This window comes from Apus apus, chromosome 1, assembly GCF_020740795.1.
Source record: "Apus apus isolate bApuApu2 chromosome 1, bApuApu2.pri.cur, whole genome shotgun sequence".
In the NCBI taxonomy this organism is placed as follows: Eukaryota; Metazoa; Chordata; class Aves; order Apodiformes; family Apodidae; genus Apus; species Apus apus.
In genome coordinates, this window is record NC_067282.1 from 200,174,018 (window position 1) to 200,191,213 (window position 17,196).

The 17,196-nt window shown below is 38.4% G+C and overlaps 1 protein-coding gene across 8 annotated transcripts in view; it reads right to left on the reverse strand.

The window, feature by feature from the left end:
- Positions 1-17,196, reverse strand: part of CELF2 (CUGBP Elav-like family member 2) — a 377,540-nt gene that overhangs the window by 45,372 nt on the left and 314,972 nt on the right. For all 8 annotated transcript variants that reach the window (XM_051635638.1, XM_051635627.1, XM_051635617.1 and 5 more), the window contains 3 exons: positions 11,482-11,561; positions 6,362-6,520; positions 4,876-4,939 (listed from right to left, as the gene is read on the reverse strand). In XM_051635638.1, coding sequence (XP_051491598.1) covers positions 4,876-4,939; positions 6,362-6,520; positions 11,482-11,561 — 303 coding nt within the window. The remainder of the gene's footprint in view (positions 1-4,875; positions 4,940-6,361; positions 6,521-11,481; positions 11,562-17,196) is intronic.

Here is a 17,196-nt window from a genome sequence, read left to right on the forward strand (position 1 = left end):
AAAAAAATAGAAGAAAAGAAGCTAATTGTACGAGTTCAATTAGAGAAGGACTTTCAATGGAGTTACTGTTACAAAAGCTCAATGTTTTTAGTCCCCGAGGTCAACATTTTCAAAACTGTCAGTTATCTTTAAGAAACAGCTCTCTCCCTTGAGGTGGAAACAGTTTCTCAGTGACCTTTACTTTTAATATGATATCCCTAAAGAGGTCATAGCAGGAAAAGCCCTCCCCTTCAGTATGGCTCTGCTGGAATGAAGCCACCAAAGAGTCAGAGGATATAAAGGATCCTTGGGCCAATGCAAAAGTATAGGGCTCTTGTGCAGATGGTCCTGGCTTCCAACTGGTCCCTCTAGATCTATTGAGCCAATCCAACAATTAGAGGAAAATATTCAGAAAGCAGAACCTTGCAGAGTTTCTCTCACCCATCTGCTCCTACAGACTCTGCAACAGGAGGAAATCTGGCTTGAGTAACAGAAGAAGGGTGAAATGGATGGAACAGGGCTCAGATAGGGCCAGAAGTTCAACTCAAAATGCAACCAAACTGTGAGAGAGTTTGGAAAGGGCTGGAAAAAAACCATACATTAGAAAAATATAACAAGTCCCAGCTGTAGAGGGTTTAGGGACCTGAAAGCCAAAACAAGAAAAGCCAAAAGGATGGTTTCTCCTCCTGCTTGACTTCAGAAAGCAAAATACACTGTTCAATGAAACCAAGACAGTCCCTTTTTGGCTTTTATGAGTAATGTTTATGTATCCTGAACAGTCACACATATAGAAGTATTTCTGTATGAGTGAATACTTATTCCAAAACATTTTACATTAATGAACAATAGAAAATCTTCACAGAACATGTATTTTAAGACATTTCAACTTTATGCAGTTGCCCTTCCTGTTTTCACTGTCTGTGTAGTACTTCCCAGGTTCCTCTCAAACAGGCAGGTTGACTTAAATAATTGCAGCTTTTAGGCCTGATCCACTGCCAGCCAAATTCCATGGAAAGGTTCAAGAGACATCAATCTCCTTTGAATTAAGCCTTCCATGCAATTTGTATATATTTGAAAGAGGAATATATTTTTATTTGCTTGAAAGGTTGCTAGTGCTTCATGTAGCTTGTGTTGTCTTTTTAAAGTAAGACAATCAAATCACATAATGTAATTAATCTAAATTATTAGCCTTCCCCAAAGACAAAGCACAGACTAGACAATGAGGTTTGAGAGGCACGTGAGAGAAAACATTGCTTTCAAATTAGCATTAGCAGACATTAGAGGAGGGGAGAGAAAATGAGGAAGAGCTCACTACAAAATATGCACTTGATGATGGTATGTGCTTGCACGTTTTACAAAGGTCAGGGGAGTTTGGCAAGGTAGGGTTAAGCTCTGGTAATCAAGATGATTATTACTCTAACATCAAAGGCAGTAATGCCAGCTTTGCCAACTTTATTACCAGTCTCAACATATTAAACTGTTTTCTTTGGCTTGGCTCTGGAGATAAAACAATTGAATGAAAATCTCATTTTTCAATAAAAATGAGAAAACTTCAACTGGGGAACCAAGCGTGGAAGCCCAAGCCTGGTGAGCTAAATGGCAAACTGGTGCTTTTTGGCTCTCAAATGTTAGTATTTCACAAATTTTAGGTGAGCCAGTTTCATGGTTTGCTTGGACATCATGTGTGGTTTATGAACGTAAGGCAAAGGCAATGCTGAACTTACAGCATGGCCAGTGGGCTGCAACAGAAAGAACAGCATTCACTTTTGGAGCTAGTGCTGGTTTAATATCTGTGTATTAGTGAGATCTTGACAAAAATCCGTATTTTTCTTTGGACTGGACCCCCAGCTCCCAGACAAACAAACAAACTCCAATTCTCTTCAACCAAAAATGCCTAAAAAACCCAACTCCTTCCAACAAAACCAAATCATCCCTGCTTTTGTCACATATAAACTACTTTAACCAGACTGAGGCATGATACTAAAGAAAAGGGAATTCGAAACTTCACACCAAAAATCAGTGTCTTTGCTCTCCTAGCAAAGAAAATTGCTTTGATTTAAGAAAAAAATATCACTGAGGATTGCATGGCAAATACTACTTCACATGCACAGCCGGGTGTGTACTGTGTCCTTTTTGCTTAGTACAGAGACAACACAAGCTTTAGCAATAAAAATAAATACTTGCATGTCCAAAGAACCCTAATATTGAACAAGAGGGTGGCTGTATTAAAAGTCCTAATTCAGCAAACTGTGAGTTCAGTAAGACAATAGAGACGTTAGAGCCCTGACATGTAAGAGTGAAATTTCAATGGCTCACGTGGCTTTTGATCAAAATTTTAGTGCCTGAATCCAGTGGTAAGCACACTCGTTGACTTCAAAGAGAAAAGTTGGACCACTCAAACACAAAGTTCAAAGAACCTGCAAGGTGTAATGATGGGTCTTCTTTAGCACCTTATTCAGTTTTGTCTAGATTTTATTCCTCACCATGAAATACTTTACTAAAAGCAATACTGAGATACCTATTAGCTTCATTTTTTAAAAAATGAACACATACATCTAAAAAAACTGTGCAAACATTCAAGGATGGCTTCAGTAGGTAAAGCAAGATCTTATTGCAGACACAGGCTTATTTTCTATTCCTTTCACAAAACATAATATACAAATCTTTGATATTAGATGCACTGTATGACATAATTCTGCATGATTTCTGGGGAGAGGACAAGGACTCTCAGTACTAACGATGAAATTGTGATTAGTCTTTGGCACTTTCATGTAAAGCTGCAGCTTGGAGAGATATTTCATATCACTAATTATACTTGGAACATAAATTTCTTAGTCACATCTTTTGGGGAAAAAAAAGGAGTAAACATCAGGCTGTTTTGATAACATTAATACAAGATAAAACCTACGTATTTTCCATGAGAGGCAGTCAGTCATTAAATTATCCATAGATGAGTGCACGAGCAATCTAATCTAGTCGAGAAGGCATATACCTCAGGTAACAATGATGTGCCACTCTGATTTCCTAGGATGACTTTTACTAGTCTCAAGACCATATGATTTTCAGATAATAAATCACAACCTAGACTGAGAGGCCATCCTGAAATTACTCAACTAAAATTCTTAGTTTCAACCCAGTTCTTGAAGACAAAGCTGAATCTCCACTACCAGTGAGAAACAGGCAACAGAAAACTTCTAAGGTGCACATAATGCAACGAATATCACATTATTTTTCCCTGGTGTCTCAATTCTTTCATTTTTTAGGCCTAACCAAATATGAAAACATTAAATACAATCTCTGAGCTCAAAGCCACTTCTCAAATTGCCAAGTATAAAACTGTTACTGAAGGGCTCTGTTCTGTTTATCATATTAAGATACATTTTTTGGATGAAAAAATGCTAGATTGCAAGTGTAACATAATAGAACCAGCAAGCACTGCCAGCAGGTCTGAGGAGGAGAGAATAATTCAGAGATATTGTCATCTGTAGGCCAATTTATATTGTCAGACAGCAGGTTCACATTAGTCTCTGATGTCACTGCAATAATAGCATAATATAACAATTGAGCAAAGAATACCTGTGGGGGTATAGCTATCCAGTGTGGTGTATCTATACTTGTTAAAGCATTTCAGAATTCATTCAAAGCAGAAGCAGCAGAAGACCAGGATTAAAAGAAGAGTGAGAAATGGTATTCATAAAGACTTTGGAATATTTTAGCCCTTGTTTTGCAATGATGAAGCAAGCATAATGTTGTATTTTATTGATTCAGTGTGTTCATGATTAAAAAAAAAACTAATGTAGCAATTTAGGGGGTTTGTGCTTCTTTTTTTTTTTTTTCCTTTAACAAGAAAAAAAAGGCTTTTTAACAGTTTCTCGCAGCAGGCATAATGTGCATCTGTGCTCTGATTTACTGCACATGCTGCCTTCTCTAGCATCATGTTAAGTTAGGGTATCAGCATGGTAGGTCACACAGTGGGAGTGACCTTTTGCTAATCACTACACATCAGTTACTACTGGCACACAGCTCATTACTAAGAAACCCTCCAACTAGCTGGCTTTCAAATCCACTTATGCTTTGATCTTTCTTTCTTTCTTTCTTTCTTTCTTTCTTTCTTTCTTTCTTTCTTTCTTTCTTTCTTTCTTTCTTTCTTTCTTTCTTTCTTTCTTTCTTTCTTTCTTTCTTTCTTTCTTTCTTTCTTTCTTTCTTTCTTTCTTTCTTTCTTTCTTTCTTTCTTTCTTTCTTTTTCTTCTCTTTCTCTCTCTCTCTCTCTCTTTCTCTCTTTCCCCTAGACTTCAGATTATACTTTTACATAAACGCTTCTGTTGTGTAATTTTGTCAACTAGGGTTCCAAAGTAAAAAAGGCACCCAGTTAATTTTGCACTATTATAAAAAGAGCCTGAAAATTCATACTGAAGGTAGGCCTGTAATCTTGGGTTTCATTAAAAAGGTCAGAACATTACTACTCACCACCTATTATTAAAATGTTTGAGGGCTGCCATTAATTTGATTTTTCAGGACACAGAAATCTCACTGGAAATTAGATTGTAATCCTGCTGTTGCTTTACTGACACTTTTCATAGGGTAGGATACGGCTGCAGGGACTAAGAGCTCTCCTGCAATTTATAATTGGTTACTTTGGACAAATGGCAGGTGACTAATGCAAGACAAACTGTTTGCACAACCTGGGAGCACTGGGTTTAATTTCAGTTTCTGAAAGAGGGGAGAAAGTGTTTCTATTGACATTGAACCTCGAGCTGTCCCCTGCCAATACATCTGCCACTTTTAATACACAACACCTCCCTCCACTCCCGACAATGTGATTATTAGAAGTACAGAATTCAATAGTTTAAGAATACAAAACAGAACTGGAGCAAAATGAAATGGTTTTTAACTTACCGGCCATTTGCTGAATGCCGCTGAAGGCACCCAAGTTACTGGAGGAAGTTGCTTGCTGCAGAAGCTGCAAATTAACAACACAACACAGCAATCTATCTGACATTAATGTAACAAATGAAGATAAAACTAAAACAAGTTATCATTTCACATTTGGAGTATTTATGCTTTCCTTTACATTTATATAGTCTCTTGCTTCTGTCTATTGTTGGAATGAACATCCCTAGAGTCAATGCTGTAAATCCATATTAATGTCTAATCTCTATTAAGAAACACAGAGACACAAGGGAAACTCAATAACATTGCTGCTTTAAAACAATTAATCAATTTATTCTTTTTAACAACCAGGTGTTAAATCCATTTAAACCAACATAGCGTGACTAATTACAACCCTCTGTAGTCTAGTAGTTACCATAACTCATCTCTGTCAATCATGGTCCGTTCTCCCCCACTCCCTTGAATTCAGTTTTTTTCTTTATTATCTTTATGAATCAAGCACACAGATACTCATTAGATGTGTATTTGTATATAACAATTTAGCCTACTTCAGTATTAATTAGCCTACCTCAGTACTAATACATGTTTTTGATTGCCAGGTAAATTGCTGTTTACAGTTATAGCATGATACCAAAACATTGTATGCATACAAATGATGTATTTATGCATACACAGTACATACATATGGACGCATCTATTTGTCTAGTTTGGGACCATCAGGAACTCTCCAAGTTATCCCAAGGTGCTTAACCTGACATCTCAGTTCCAGAGCCACCAAAGCCAGAGGCTCCCTGTGCTGCCGAGGATTCTCTCCTGGCCATCCAGGACTGAAGACACATGGCTGTGGATTTCAGATTTCTCCATCAGGGCAAGCAGTTAACATCTGTTTCTCTTCTTACAAATTGACCAAGGAAAATACCATTTTAAATTTATGAGAAACAAATTGCTTTCCCCTGCCATCTTCACTTTCTGTCCCAGGTAGTATGAACCATGCATGTTTAACACTGACAAGACCACACATTAAAGTGAAAGCCATTTCCAAATGAAAATGTGGAAAATTAGACAACTGAACCACAACATTCTAGTTTGAAGGCTGCACCACACAGATAATGGCCCCTACAGCATCCAGGTCTACTTGCCCTCCTCTAAGGAAGAACTTAAATTTTATTCCAGCTATAAAAACCAGACTCTAACATTGAAAAGCACAATAAAACTAATGGAATCAAATTTTATTTTTGCAGCATAAGTAAACTTTAAATGCTTGCCCTGGACAGCACTGACACATCTTGAAATGTTTATTCAAATTCCTGGTTATTTATTTTTAGACCATGTGATAAACACACTGAACTTTTTATGAAGAAGGAGACATGCTACATATCCTGGAGGACTTAGCAATTTATTGTAGGGATTTTACTATAGCTGATTTACCCCGGTTCTAAAATAAATACAGCATAATAAATAAATACAGCCACTGCCTCGGAAATGCACTTACAGCTAGGTATTGTGGTGTGAGTCCTCCAAGACCTGTGAGGTTTCCCCAAGTGGCAGTATTGAGCTGTTGCATCTGCTGTGCCAACTGCTGCTGCAAACGCCGCTGCTCCTTGTCCTTTTGGGTGTCAGCAAACTTCACTACGATTGGCGAAGAGCAGCCCTGTGGTTAGACAGATGGGGAAAGACAGAAGCGTTAAACACGCCGAGTCACCCTCGCATCGTGAGCTCAGCCGTGACCCCCAGGGCCACTGTGACCAGATCGCTCACCCTCTCTCTGTGATTGGCATATGTAGGACTGCAAGGACTCAGATTTTCAGCTTCTTAGGAAAAGAGGCTATGGAGAAATTATTGATTCCCCATTTCTTTTTATAAAGCACCTTTCCTCAGGCTCTCTTTTCCTTCCAGCTATCAAAATTGCTGCCAGAGACAGCAAAGTGTACCAGTCCTCTTTAATTAAGCTTCACAGCTGATGAGATGGACGTGATGCTTTGTCTGCAGTCTGTTTTCAAGGCATCGCCAAAGGGAGAGGTGTCCAAGCTCCCTGCTGCCTGGGACCACACAGCCAACACCACCCTGCCACCAGGCTCTGGCTGTGCTGTCATGCTGGGTGCAGCTGGCTTGTGTACCCTATGTAAACAGACTGTGAGCAACAGATTTACTGCAGTGTCCATCATCAGTAGGTCATCAATCCGTTGCATATGTAGGACCCCCAGCTCCAAGTGAGCACAAAGGGTGATGTTGCTAGGACAATTCACCCACCTGCAGTCTGCTCCCAGGCACCCTTTGTAACAAGCACCCTTGAGATGTGAACAAAGGGCAGGATGAAGACCAGAAGTGACTAGTTTTGGTGACAGCAGCCCATTCTTGATTGCCACAATTTCTTCTATTGCTTCTATAAGCCTCTTGTTATATGATACAAAGAGGACTGTAAGACATGTTAGGAAACAGAGAGGCTGTAAGAACCAGAGATCTGGTCTGCAGCCTACTCCTCACCCACGGCTGAGGAACCCTTGAGAAGTAGGAGGTCATGGACCAGATGGACATATGGACTTGAGGTAAGCTGGATACTCCCCTGGGACTTGAGGTTGGGTATTCGTGGGCAAAGCCACTGAGAGAACAAGACGTGAATATGAAATATGTCTCTGTTGCTCCCGCTCTATTATTTTTCTTCCACCAAGGCAAAAAAAAAATGTTTTTATATTTTAACCTTTCAAGTCTTCATTTTCTCAGACTAAGGGGGCAAACTATATACTGCAATGATTCAGTCCTTCATTCAAGCATTTTGTGAGTCACAGAAGTTGTCAATCCATTTCATACTGTTTTCCAAATTCAAAGGATCCAGTGAGTAACTTCCCTCTGCCTTCCATGCTTTGTTATACTAATTTCTTGTCTAATTTGAATCTGAACACAGTGAAAGGATTTAAAGGTGACTGAAGTTCAAAAATTACAGCAGCACTTCAGTTAATGTGTATAGTGTGGGATGGGGAGCAGGGTTATACTTAACCTAACTCTTCCCATGGCTGCTCTCACAACAATGTGAACTTCTTCAGGAAGGTTCCTGTCCTCTATTATTTCCAAAAAACAGCCATATACCTTTTGTCTGAAGTACCTCACACGAGGACAAATGATAAGAACATTCACAGTCAACAGCTGAAATGATGAAATAAACCACAGTAAGAAAAACTCTTGTACGAAGACTTCCCTTTAACACTGTTCCTTTAGAAATACCTTAGAAAATTACCAATTGTGATTTATTATTCCACCTTCAACTCCTTTCCTGTGTGTTCCATTGTAAAAATGTCTTTCAGTGTTTCAGAGAGAAAGAAAGGAGAGACATACCACTCCAGCAATCAAATAAAGATTATGAAGGAGTCAGCTTCTTACACAGTTACCTCTCTCCAGTGATTTTAGTACTAATAGTAAAACTAAGACCCGAAAGAAAGAAAGAAAGAAAGAAAGAAAGAAAGAAAGAAAGAAAGAAAGAAAGAAAGAAAGAGAAAGAAAGAAAGAAAGAGGAGCTGGGAGTGGAGGGTGTGAGAGAGATTTTTCTGGTTTCACTAATTAGAAAAGCAAACTGTTCCTATTTAATATGAGGTTTTGGTAGCACTGGGCTAAGAACAACCAGAACTTACTGCCTTCTACCTAGGTGTACAGGAAAATCAGGTCTATTTCCAAAGAAATAGAAATTAATTTCAAAGGAAGAAATATTATATGGTTATTTCAGTTCTTAATTCAGCAGCTCAGCACTCAACACTACAGCTTACATCGAATTTATGAATGTTTAAATGTCAGTAAATTGTATAAAAACAATATCTCTGCAATTTATGAATCTATAATTCTTTTTTTCACTGTCTGCTCTATATTTTATCACTTCATCATTTTCAAGAGAGCAAACATTCTGAAGACTGAAATTATATGTCGCAAGTGGCTCTGTATGAGAAAGGGTTGTTATTGTTGCATCAAATTTACTCCTTGATAACAAATTAGTGTCTTCTACTGGTGCTGCATTTGAATGCCTTAAACAAACAGACAAATAACTCCACAGAAACGAGACAGAAGAGCAAAAATTTAGAGCAGCAATTTATGTTTTAAAATCCGTTGATTTCACCAGGTCAGAAAGTCAGGTGGAAAAGAGCAGTAAGAGAATTTATTATCTAGGAGATGTGCTCATCTGGAAATTAACATCTCCACTGTACTTTCTTAGCCCACTTTGAACATTCATCTTGGGCAAAGATGCATGCCAAAGAACCAAAAATATTGAAATCAGAAAAAATATTTCTGCAGTAATTGGGTTGATATTTAATTATGTAATACATATTGCCCTCCCAGACCACTTTTGTTTGCAAAAAACATGACACAAAAATGTCCAAAGACCACTCTTTTAGGCTGAGAGTTCAGATTTAATACTAGGTAACCCAAGTTAACTTTGTACTAGAAGACTATGGGCAAAAGTAAGTAACACTTTTTTTGGCTTAAATAATGATTTCTAGCTTATGCTCTTCCATTTTGTATCTTGAAAGGAAGCTCCCAGCACAAACACAAGGTGAATCCCCCTTCCTCATTCAGTGGCATGGTATTTCCACCCCATCTAGTGACATTTACTTCCCAACAGCTTGTGCTGGCTTTATATTTTTCTTTGTGTTGGCAAGAGAGGACGTACAGACTGTGTTGAGCCTCTTGCCCAGAGAGCTGGAGCATGTACTGCTTCCCTCCAAGAAGTGACTCTCATCCTAAGCTCAACTGACAAAAGACCAAAGTTCAAAGTGCAAAATATTTGGAGTCACCTTGCCAATTTGGGGATCTCATTGATGATGTCTCTAAAGGTGTTGAGAAGTATTTTGACCCAAGAGTAACTATTCTCTAGAACTAATGTCAACAGCAGTATCACATTCAAAGCACAGCCTCTTTTGGAGCACTGCATACAACAGGAGAATGGGCCAATTTGTCTGGAAGGTATTATCTTTTTAATTTTACCTTCTTCTGAAGTTGAGCTGTGTAAAATTAATTTTGCTAGACAGAAAAATACATTTAAACACATGGAAAATATAGGTAAAACAATATTACCAATAAACATTTCCTTTTTACTTGGAATCAAACCCAGCAAAACATATAGATCTGAATTAATGGAGCAGTGCATGGCAGAGAAATTACTACGACTATTATTTCAGAGACTCAAAGTGGCAGCTTTTTCACAATATACTGTCAGACTGCACAGATTCTATAGCATCAGCTTTCTAGTAAAGATAATTTCAATTATTCCCATGTCATTGGCAGATTCTCATCTAAAACTGTATACTCAGGCTCTAAAAATGCATTGCACTGAAAAGAAAACACATCGATTATAAAAGAAGCTCAACCAAATTCAATTGTGATGTTTGGAATGAAAATAGCTTTCCAATGCTGATATAATTACTTGTAGTATACAGGAAACAGTTAGTGACATTTTCATGCACTGGCTTGACTTTATCTTCTCCTTCTTCTCCTCTCTCCACCCTCCCACCCTTGGTCTCCCCCCTTGGCTCGTTACACAAAGCAGCTCAACGACATGACGCAATAATGATTGTTTAGCACCCAGCATGCTTTGGGAGACTAGAGCATTGCAAAGAAAAATCACTGAGAAAAAAGAAAAGAAAATAAAATTGAAGGGTCCTGGTGGAAAAAGAAATAAATAATAAAAAAAGAAACAAGTGCACATAACATCAATGCCACCTTTGAGAAAAATCATCACTACACGAAGATACAGTATACATAATACAGTATAACATGCACTCTCCAATGATAAGCTAGAAGATCCAGAGTAAGTAAAGACTTCATACTTGTGCGGTTTTTTGTGCAAAATTCTGAAAGACCATGACAAAAATCACAGACTGAAAAAAGTTTTGAGATTGCCAGAGAAGCTGTGGCATTCGGTAACCGCTCCAATGAGCAGGGCATTAGCCTGCGGCTATATTGACAATAAGTGAACAGGTTTAAAGTTTTGTGTTGCTCATCATGACAAAACACGAAGCCGTAGAGGCAGTTTGGGAGGAAATAAAGAGTGTTGCTTGCCAGGGGACAGCCACAAGAGTGCTCTGCAGGAAGTGCCACACTTTGATATGCTCTGTCATCATTAGCATTTTTATTGGCTACACGAAGAAGGAGAAATTATATTAAGTTACAAAGAAATTCTATTTGCAGAAAAACACATGCACTAGTAACTCAGCGTGGCCAGGTTAAATGTCTAGAGATTTTTCTCAGAGCAGCTCAAACCACAACACTTAAAAATCTATTTAAAAGAAACTAAGATTTTTCTTTGGGGATGTGTGTGTTAAAATTAAAGATAATTACTCATCAGATATACTCTGAGTATGACTGAGGAGTGGTATTCACAGCATTTTTAATTCCTGCTGAATGCCACTGAAAACAGGATCAAGAGCCGTGTTTGGATACCACAGCAACCTTACTGTGTTCTTTCAGGTCATAAAGAAAAATAAGCTTCATAATGAGAGGTAGAGTGAGTTGCTAAAAAGTTTAAATCTGTGATTGTCATGTGTCTGATCTGGTCCAGGAGAGCATGGCTTTACCATTCGCAATCATTTGCACAAAGAAAACAAAGAAAGGGCAAATGATACAGTACTGTACCTCCATGGTCTGAGACTGGTGCATGGCTTTGATTGCATTCTGTGCCATTGCCCTTGTAGAAAATGTGACAAACGCACAGCCTGTGGGAACAAGGGGACAGGGAGCAGGAAAGACAAAAAACAACAAGACAAAAGGGTTGGACGCTTGTTAAACCAACACAGTCTACGAGAACGGCCACAAGACGACACTGTTCTCAGTAGTACATAAAAATAAACAACTTCTCTAGTTTATTTATTGACAGTGCTGACTTGCTAATCTGACCATAGATGAAAGAAAAAAAATTAGGTGGGGATGGGTGAGAAGAAAGGGTTTTTTTCCTTTTTTTTTTTTTTTTTAATTTATCTTATTTAATTTATTTTTGTTCTTTAGCCACAGGGTTTAAAATAAGTAAGACTTTTATGTAGACTTTGGATTGCATAGATTGGTCTATTCAGACCATGCATTAACAATTGCTTGCTATGGCTTTTGTGCAGGTAAATTCTGGATAGTAAATAAATGACTGGCATCACTGGCAGTTGAACTGGGAATTTAAAGGAGCCCATGAAGTCATATATTTCAGTGATGCACCAGGAACAACCATACAAGTAAGGATGAAGAAAAACTTCACTGTGTACCCTCTGACTAAGTGTGAAAAGACTCAGACAAAATTCAGTAATGTAGGTGGAATTTCAACATTTAAGAAAATAACATACTAAAAATAAAACTGTTTATGATTTTTATTTCTCCGAGTCCTAAGTACAAGTATAATTATTTGATCTATGAAAGCTACCAGCAACTCAAACAATTCTGAAGCTATGTGCATGAATACCTAAAAAATCACTTTTCTCCTTTCTCAGCCTTTTAAATTGTAATGAAAAGTCAGTAGGCTAATGCTTGGGTTATTTTTCCACCCTTTTACTATTATCAGTCATCCCTACTCTGGGCATGGTACTGGTCAACTTTTTCAGTGCATGACTCACTGCCCTTTTGACTAATAAAAACATTGCCTTCTGAGATTTACATTTTATTCTTCATGCACCCTTGGGTATCTTAAAGAAAAAGACTGTGAAATTAATGCAGATTTAGGCTGATTTTGTAATAATACCATGGCACACTAAAAGCTTAGCTAAAGCAACACAGACTTATTTCACTTGTGATCTCTAATGACTTTAAAAGTGCATTGATTTTCAGCTCCCTTAGCCTTGCACAGTTTGAACTTAGGTTTCAGAGAATAATTTAGTGTTCCACTCAATTTCCTCAAAACATTATTATTATTACTACTTAAAAGATTTCCAAATGAAGCAAATCTAAGCACTGAGAGGCTAAAGCATATTGTCATTTTGGAGCTAATGCATGAGAGCTACATTCTGGCATAAAAAATACAATATTGTTGCCCCTGTGGCCAATGGGCAAAATAAACCATTTTGCAATCCAACAAGCAGCAGATTGTTTGGTTTATGCAAATTAATTTGAGGCACAAAATACCTTTTCTTTTTGCTCTGCATGTACCTGGTAAGATTATCAAGTCAAGACTGTATTCACATTTTAATCAAACAACAGTAAGAGAAAGCAATGCCTGATCATTACCCAAAAGCACTACATCTACTCATGAAAATAAAGTCAATGCATTTTTGCATCATGCGGTATTTTTTTTCTTCTCTTTAATGTAAAGGCCCTTGATCCAAGAGAACCTAAGCTGACTGATGTACCTCTGACTGATAAGTGAGCATGATAAAATCAGAAGTCAGAATTCTTTTATGCAAGCTTCATGGCACTGTTATGACTCTACATATTTCTCAGGTAACATAACAGCTGATGATGTCTTACTGCTGTTTCGCCACGCTATGTGTTGCTATACTATTCTTATTCAGCAACAAATTTCTGTCAGAGAAAATGATGTAACACAACAGCTTTCTGTACAGCAATCTAGACAAAATGTGCAGTAGAAGGGTAAATAAACTACAGTACCTCTGCTAGCTTCCGTATTGCTGCTGTGCACTAAAATTAAAGAGGCTCAAATTTACCATCAGTCTCAAAGTAATCGCTTTTAAAAACATTTCTGTTATTATCATTAACAGAGGAAATAACACCAAGCGTTTTCATTTATTGTCCTGCAAATTCAATGGGGGATGAGCACAAATAGAGATACACTGGAGAGCAGGCAAGAAACCCCATACAGAGCTTTGAATAATATTGTTTTTAATGGTCAAGAAACTGCTTCATTCACTTCTTTCGCTCTCAGTATCCAGGAGTGTGTACCATAGTGACAATTACTGAATGGAGGTTTAGAATGCATCAGAAGCATGTAAAATGTCAACAAATATCAATAAGACACAGTTTATGCATTTATCACAATTTCTACCCAGCAGTACTGCTGTAAGTAACTTACTGAGAGATGTTGAAATTAGCAGGTCTCAAAAGACATGTGAATCAGCAAAGAAACAAAGCTGTGCTCCTCTCAAGATAAAGCAGGCTCTCTCTTCCCTCCCTTAAGCGTTTTCTCTTTTCAACCACAAAGCTCAGCTGTTGGGTACTCTCAGTGCCCAAAGCCACCACAAAACCTCCTGCCTCGTTCTTCAGCCCAAATCATTCCGCGTGGATCCCGTTGCCTTTGTTCTGGAGTGAAAAGACCTTGGTAGCAGATCTGTGTAAAGTGCCATATAGCAAGCTCCCAATTTAAAAGAAACTTGTTCTCTGGGCAAGGGGAATGCCTGATGAATGAGGTTATGCAGCTTGAATATGTGCATTCAGAAACAGCATTCCACTGAGAAGACGGGACTGCATTTTAATTACGGTTTGCCAGCCAGAGGCTACAAGGTTAGGTCCCCTTGTTATCTCCAGTCAGCAGGCTATTTCCCCAAGATGGACAGTGGCCGTTGGCACAGTAAATATACTCCTTGCCTCAACAACCAAGGTAAAAATTCAGTACACAATCTTATTTCTAAATTATTTGAAAACCCAGACCTTCAGTTGTTACCATCAAGTACCCCAATTAAATGCTAGCTAATTTAACCAGACATTGCTACATGTACTCACATTCAAGGGTTAGTTTTTCAGCTACCAAACCTGGACACTCGCAAAATATGCAAATTTATTAAGTGTACACATATATTCTTTTATGTGTGAACCATGGGATTCTTTCCTTCCTGACCAGATTGCCACAGTGGAGGGAAGCTAAGCTTCTAGCATAGGATTCAGTCCACTTAACTCAGTCACTAACTTTCAACCATTTAACTCAATCAGTGAAGTTGCAGATATAATGCAGGTATTGAGAAAAGCTCTTCTTCTGAGATGCTTGTACTGTGCCACAGTTGATGGCAGTGCCTTTAATTTTCTATGTGGGGTACCTATGCACTCTAGGAAGCTGGTTTTGCTGGGCACGTAGGATCTAATCAGAAGCCCATGTTTAAATACACTGGATTTCACTTGTTTAAGCCAGATGAGGTTTGCCTGAACCATCCTGTACTCTTTCTGCAGTAGCTTCTGAGGGGCTGGGAAAACCAGTTTCAGCACACTCTCACTCACTGTATCTCATGGACAGAGGTGGTCTTTTGGGAACATACTGCTAGCTTTAGGACCGTAAATCACCATTACAAGAGGACAAGAATAATCAGATTTCATGCCTCGTGGTGCAAGGAAACAAGAAAAATGTCGACAGCCTCTTACCTCATCCTATGAAACACTGCACTGATGGTAGTGCTGTGGGCTGAGATCTTCTAGACCAACAGCTACAAGCAAATTATTACTGTTTTACCATACTGAGTCCTGATGCTCAATTATTCCAGTCTTACTGGAGCTATGGAACTCTCTGGGAGAGAAAACGTGAAGATGGTGATATTTCTATAGCTAATGCCTTGAAATGACTTTGTTTTGTACCACCAGCTAGCTAACCACAAAAAAAAAAAAAAAAATAAAAAAAGATAGTTTTGTAAATATGGCCAACTTGCAAGTAACCTTGCAATTATTTATCACCCCTAGTTTCAAAATGTCAGGGGGTCAAGAACAAATGGGGAGGCAGAAAGGAGGTCGAAGTTTTAGTTGTTTCTCCGAGGCTACCTTCTCACCCTGTACACCAGAGAAATAATTGACAGTGGAAAGGCTTCTCAAAGTAATTTTCTCCTCCCGACAGAATGACAGGGTGGCACCCAGCCTTGCTACAGAGGAGATTTTGGAGTACATTATCACATTTGCCATCTCTGATGAAAGAACTTCTAAACTCATGGGATTGGTCCTTGCCCCCCTCCTGAACTGAAAGAGAATTTTGAAGAGGCTGTAAAATCGGAAAAGCTTCTTCCTCGACCCGTGCTGTCCCAAACCTAGGGCTCAATGCCCAAGTGATTGAATTATTTCAAATATTTAAAAAAGCTTAGCACTGCTCCATTTAATCTCCTGCTTCACTTGATTCTTCTCATCTCAAACTGAATGTTTGAAACATTCAGTCAGCAGTTCACGCACAGTCAAACACAACATCAATACTTGTGAGCTGCAAGTGAAGTAGAACGTTTTTAAATATGGAGGCCTCAAGGTAAGGGGTCTGATTTCATACCTACATAAGAAACCTCCCACATAAAACTAGTGTGGTCTACCAGGGGTTTCAAAGCCCCCAAACCCTCAATGACACCAAAAGGAGATGCAAAACTTCTAGACACTTTTGAATTAAGCCTAAAGTTAAAAATGGAAGTTTAAAAAACATGGCTTTAAAGTTCTGGAGATGAAAGACAGGCAGATGTAATCAATAAGTAAAAAAAAATACATAGTGACCCTGCTGACACAGAAGAAGGCTCCAGAGATTTTCAAAGTCATCCGAGCAATCACAGTACTACGTATGGTGGCTGCACAGCAGGTGATGTAATGGTTGCACTACGGCTTCCTAGTTCACCATAAACAAGGTTTTTCTTGACTTTCTGTGAAGAAACAATATTGAAAAGCTTCCAAAATACTCCTGCAAGAAGCATTTGGGATCCTCTGAGATGAAAGCCTCTATTTAAAGAAAAGATAAGGCTCAAATAAAAAGCTATGGAAATTGATAAAAATAAGCTCTAGTTGTGTTAAAATATTTCTAGTTGAGATTGCAAAGTAGACTTCCCTTTCCTACACTGTGTTAATATTGTACAGTCTGAAGGAAGGTCCAGTCTGGGAAACAGCCTTCTAATGAAGACATCACCCCCAAATCTGTCTTAGTGGTTAAAATACATTTCAGCTACAAATTAAGACATCAGATTGTGTATTGTACAGACAGTTTGTCATTAGTTATTGCTTAAGACACACAACAGGTCTGAGACCAAGCGCAACAACTCAGCTCTAAAACATTCTGAAAAAGCCACAGTGAAGCTCTTATAGTTTATGCATGTCAGGCACCAAAAGGTAACAAGAGACACGTCCTGTTAACATGCCTCATCTCTTTGGCTTTACTGACTTCTCTTGACTATCGACCACATGACAGATTCTAGATTTTAAATTTCCTGAAGTTAACGGTTCCCTCAAAGTGTTTCTAATTGCACGGTCAATTAACCATGCTGCAAAGTACAGACTTCAGTAACTGGAATTTACACAAAACCAGAATCAAACGGGTAACAAAGACCACAGTCTCTAACAGTGCCTCAATGACCCTGTCATTGGAATAAAAACTCATATAAATTATTTCATTTCAGACTTCACTCTGGGGAGAGGTTGCTGCAAAGCTGCAGTAATGGAAATCTGAGATGTAGTTATTGGCCAAAGGCCACCAGAGACACT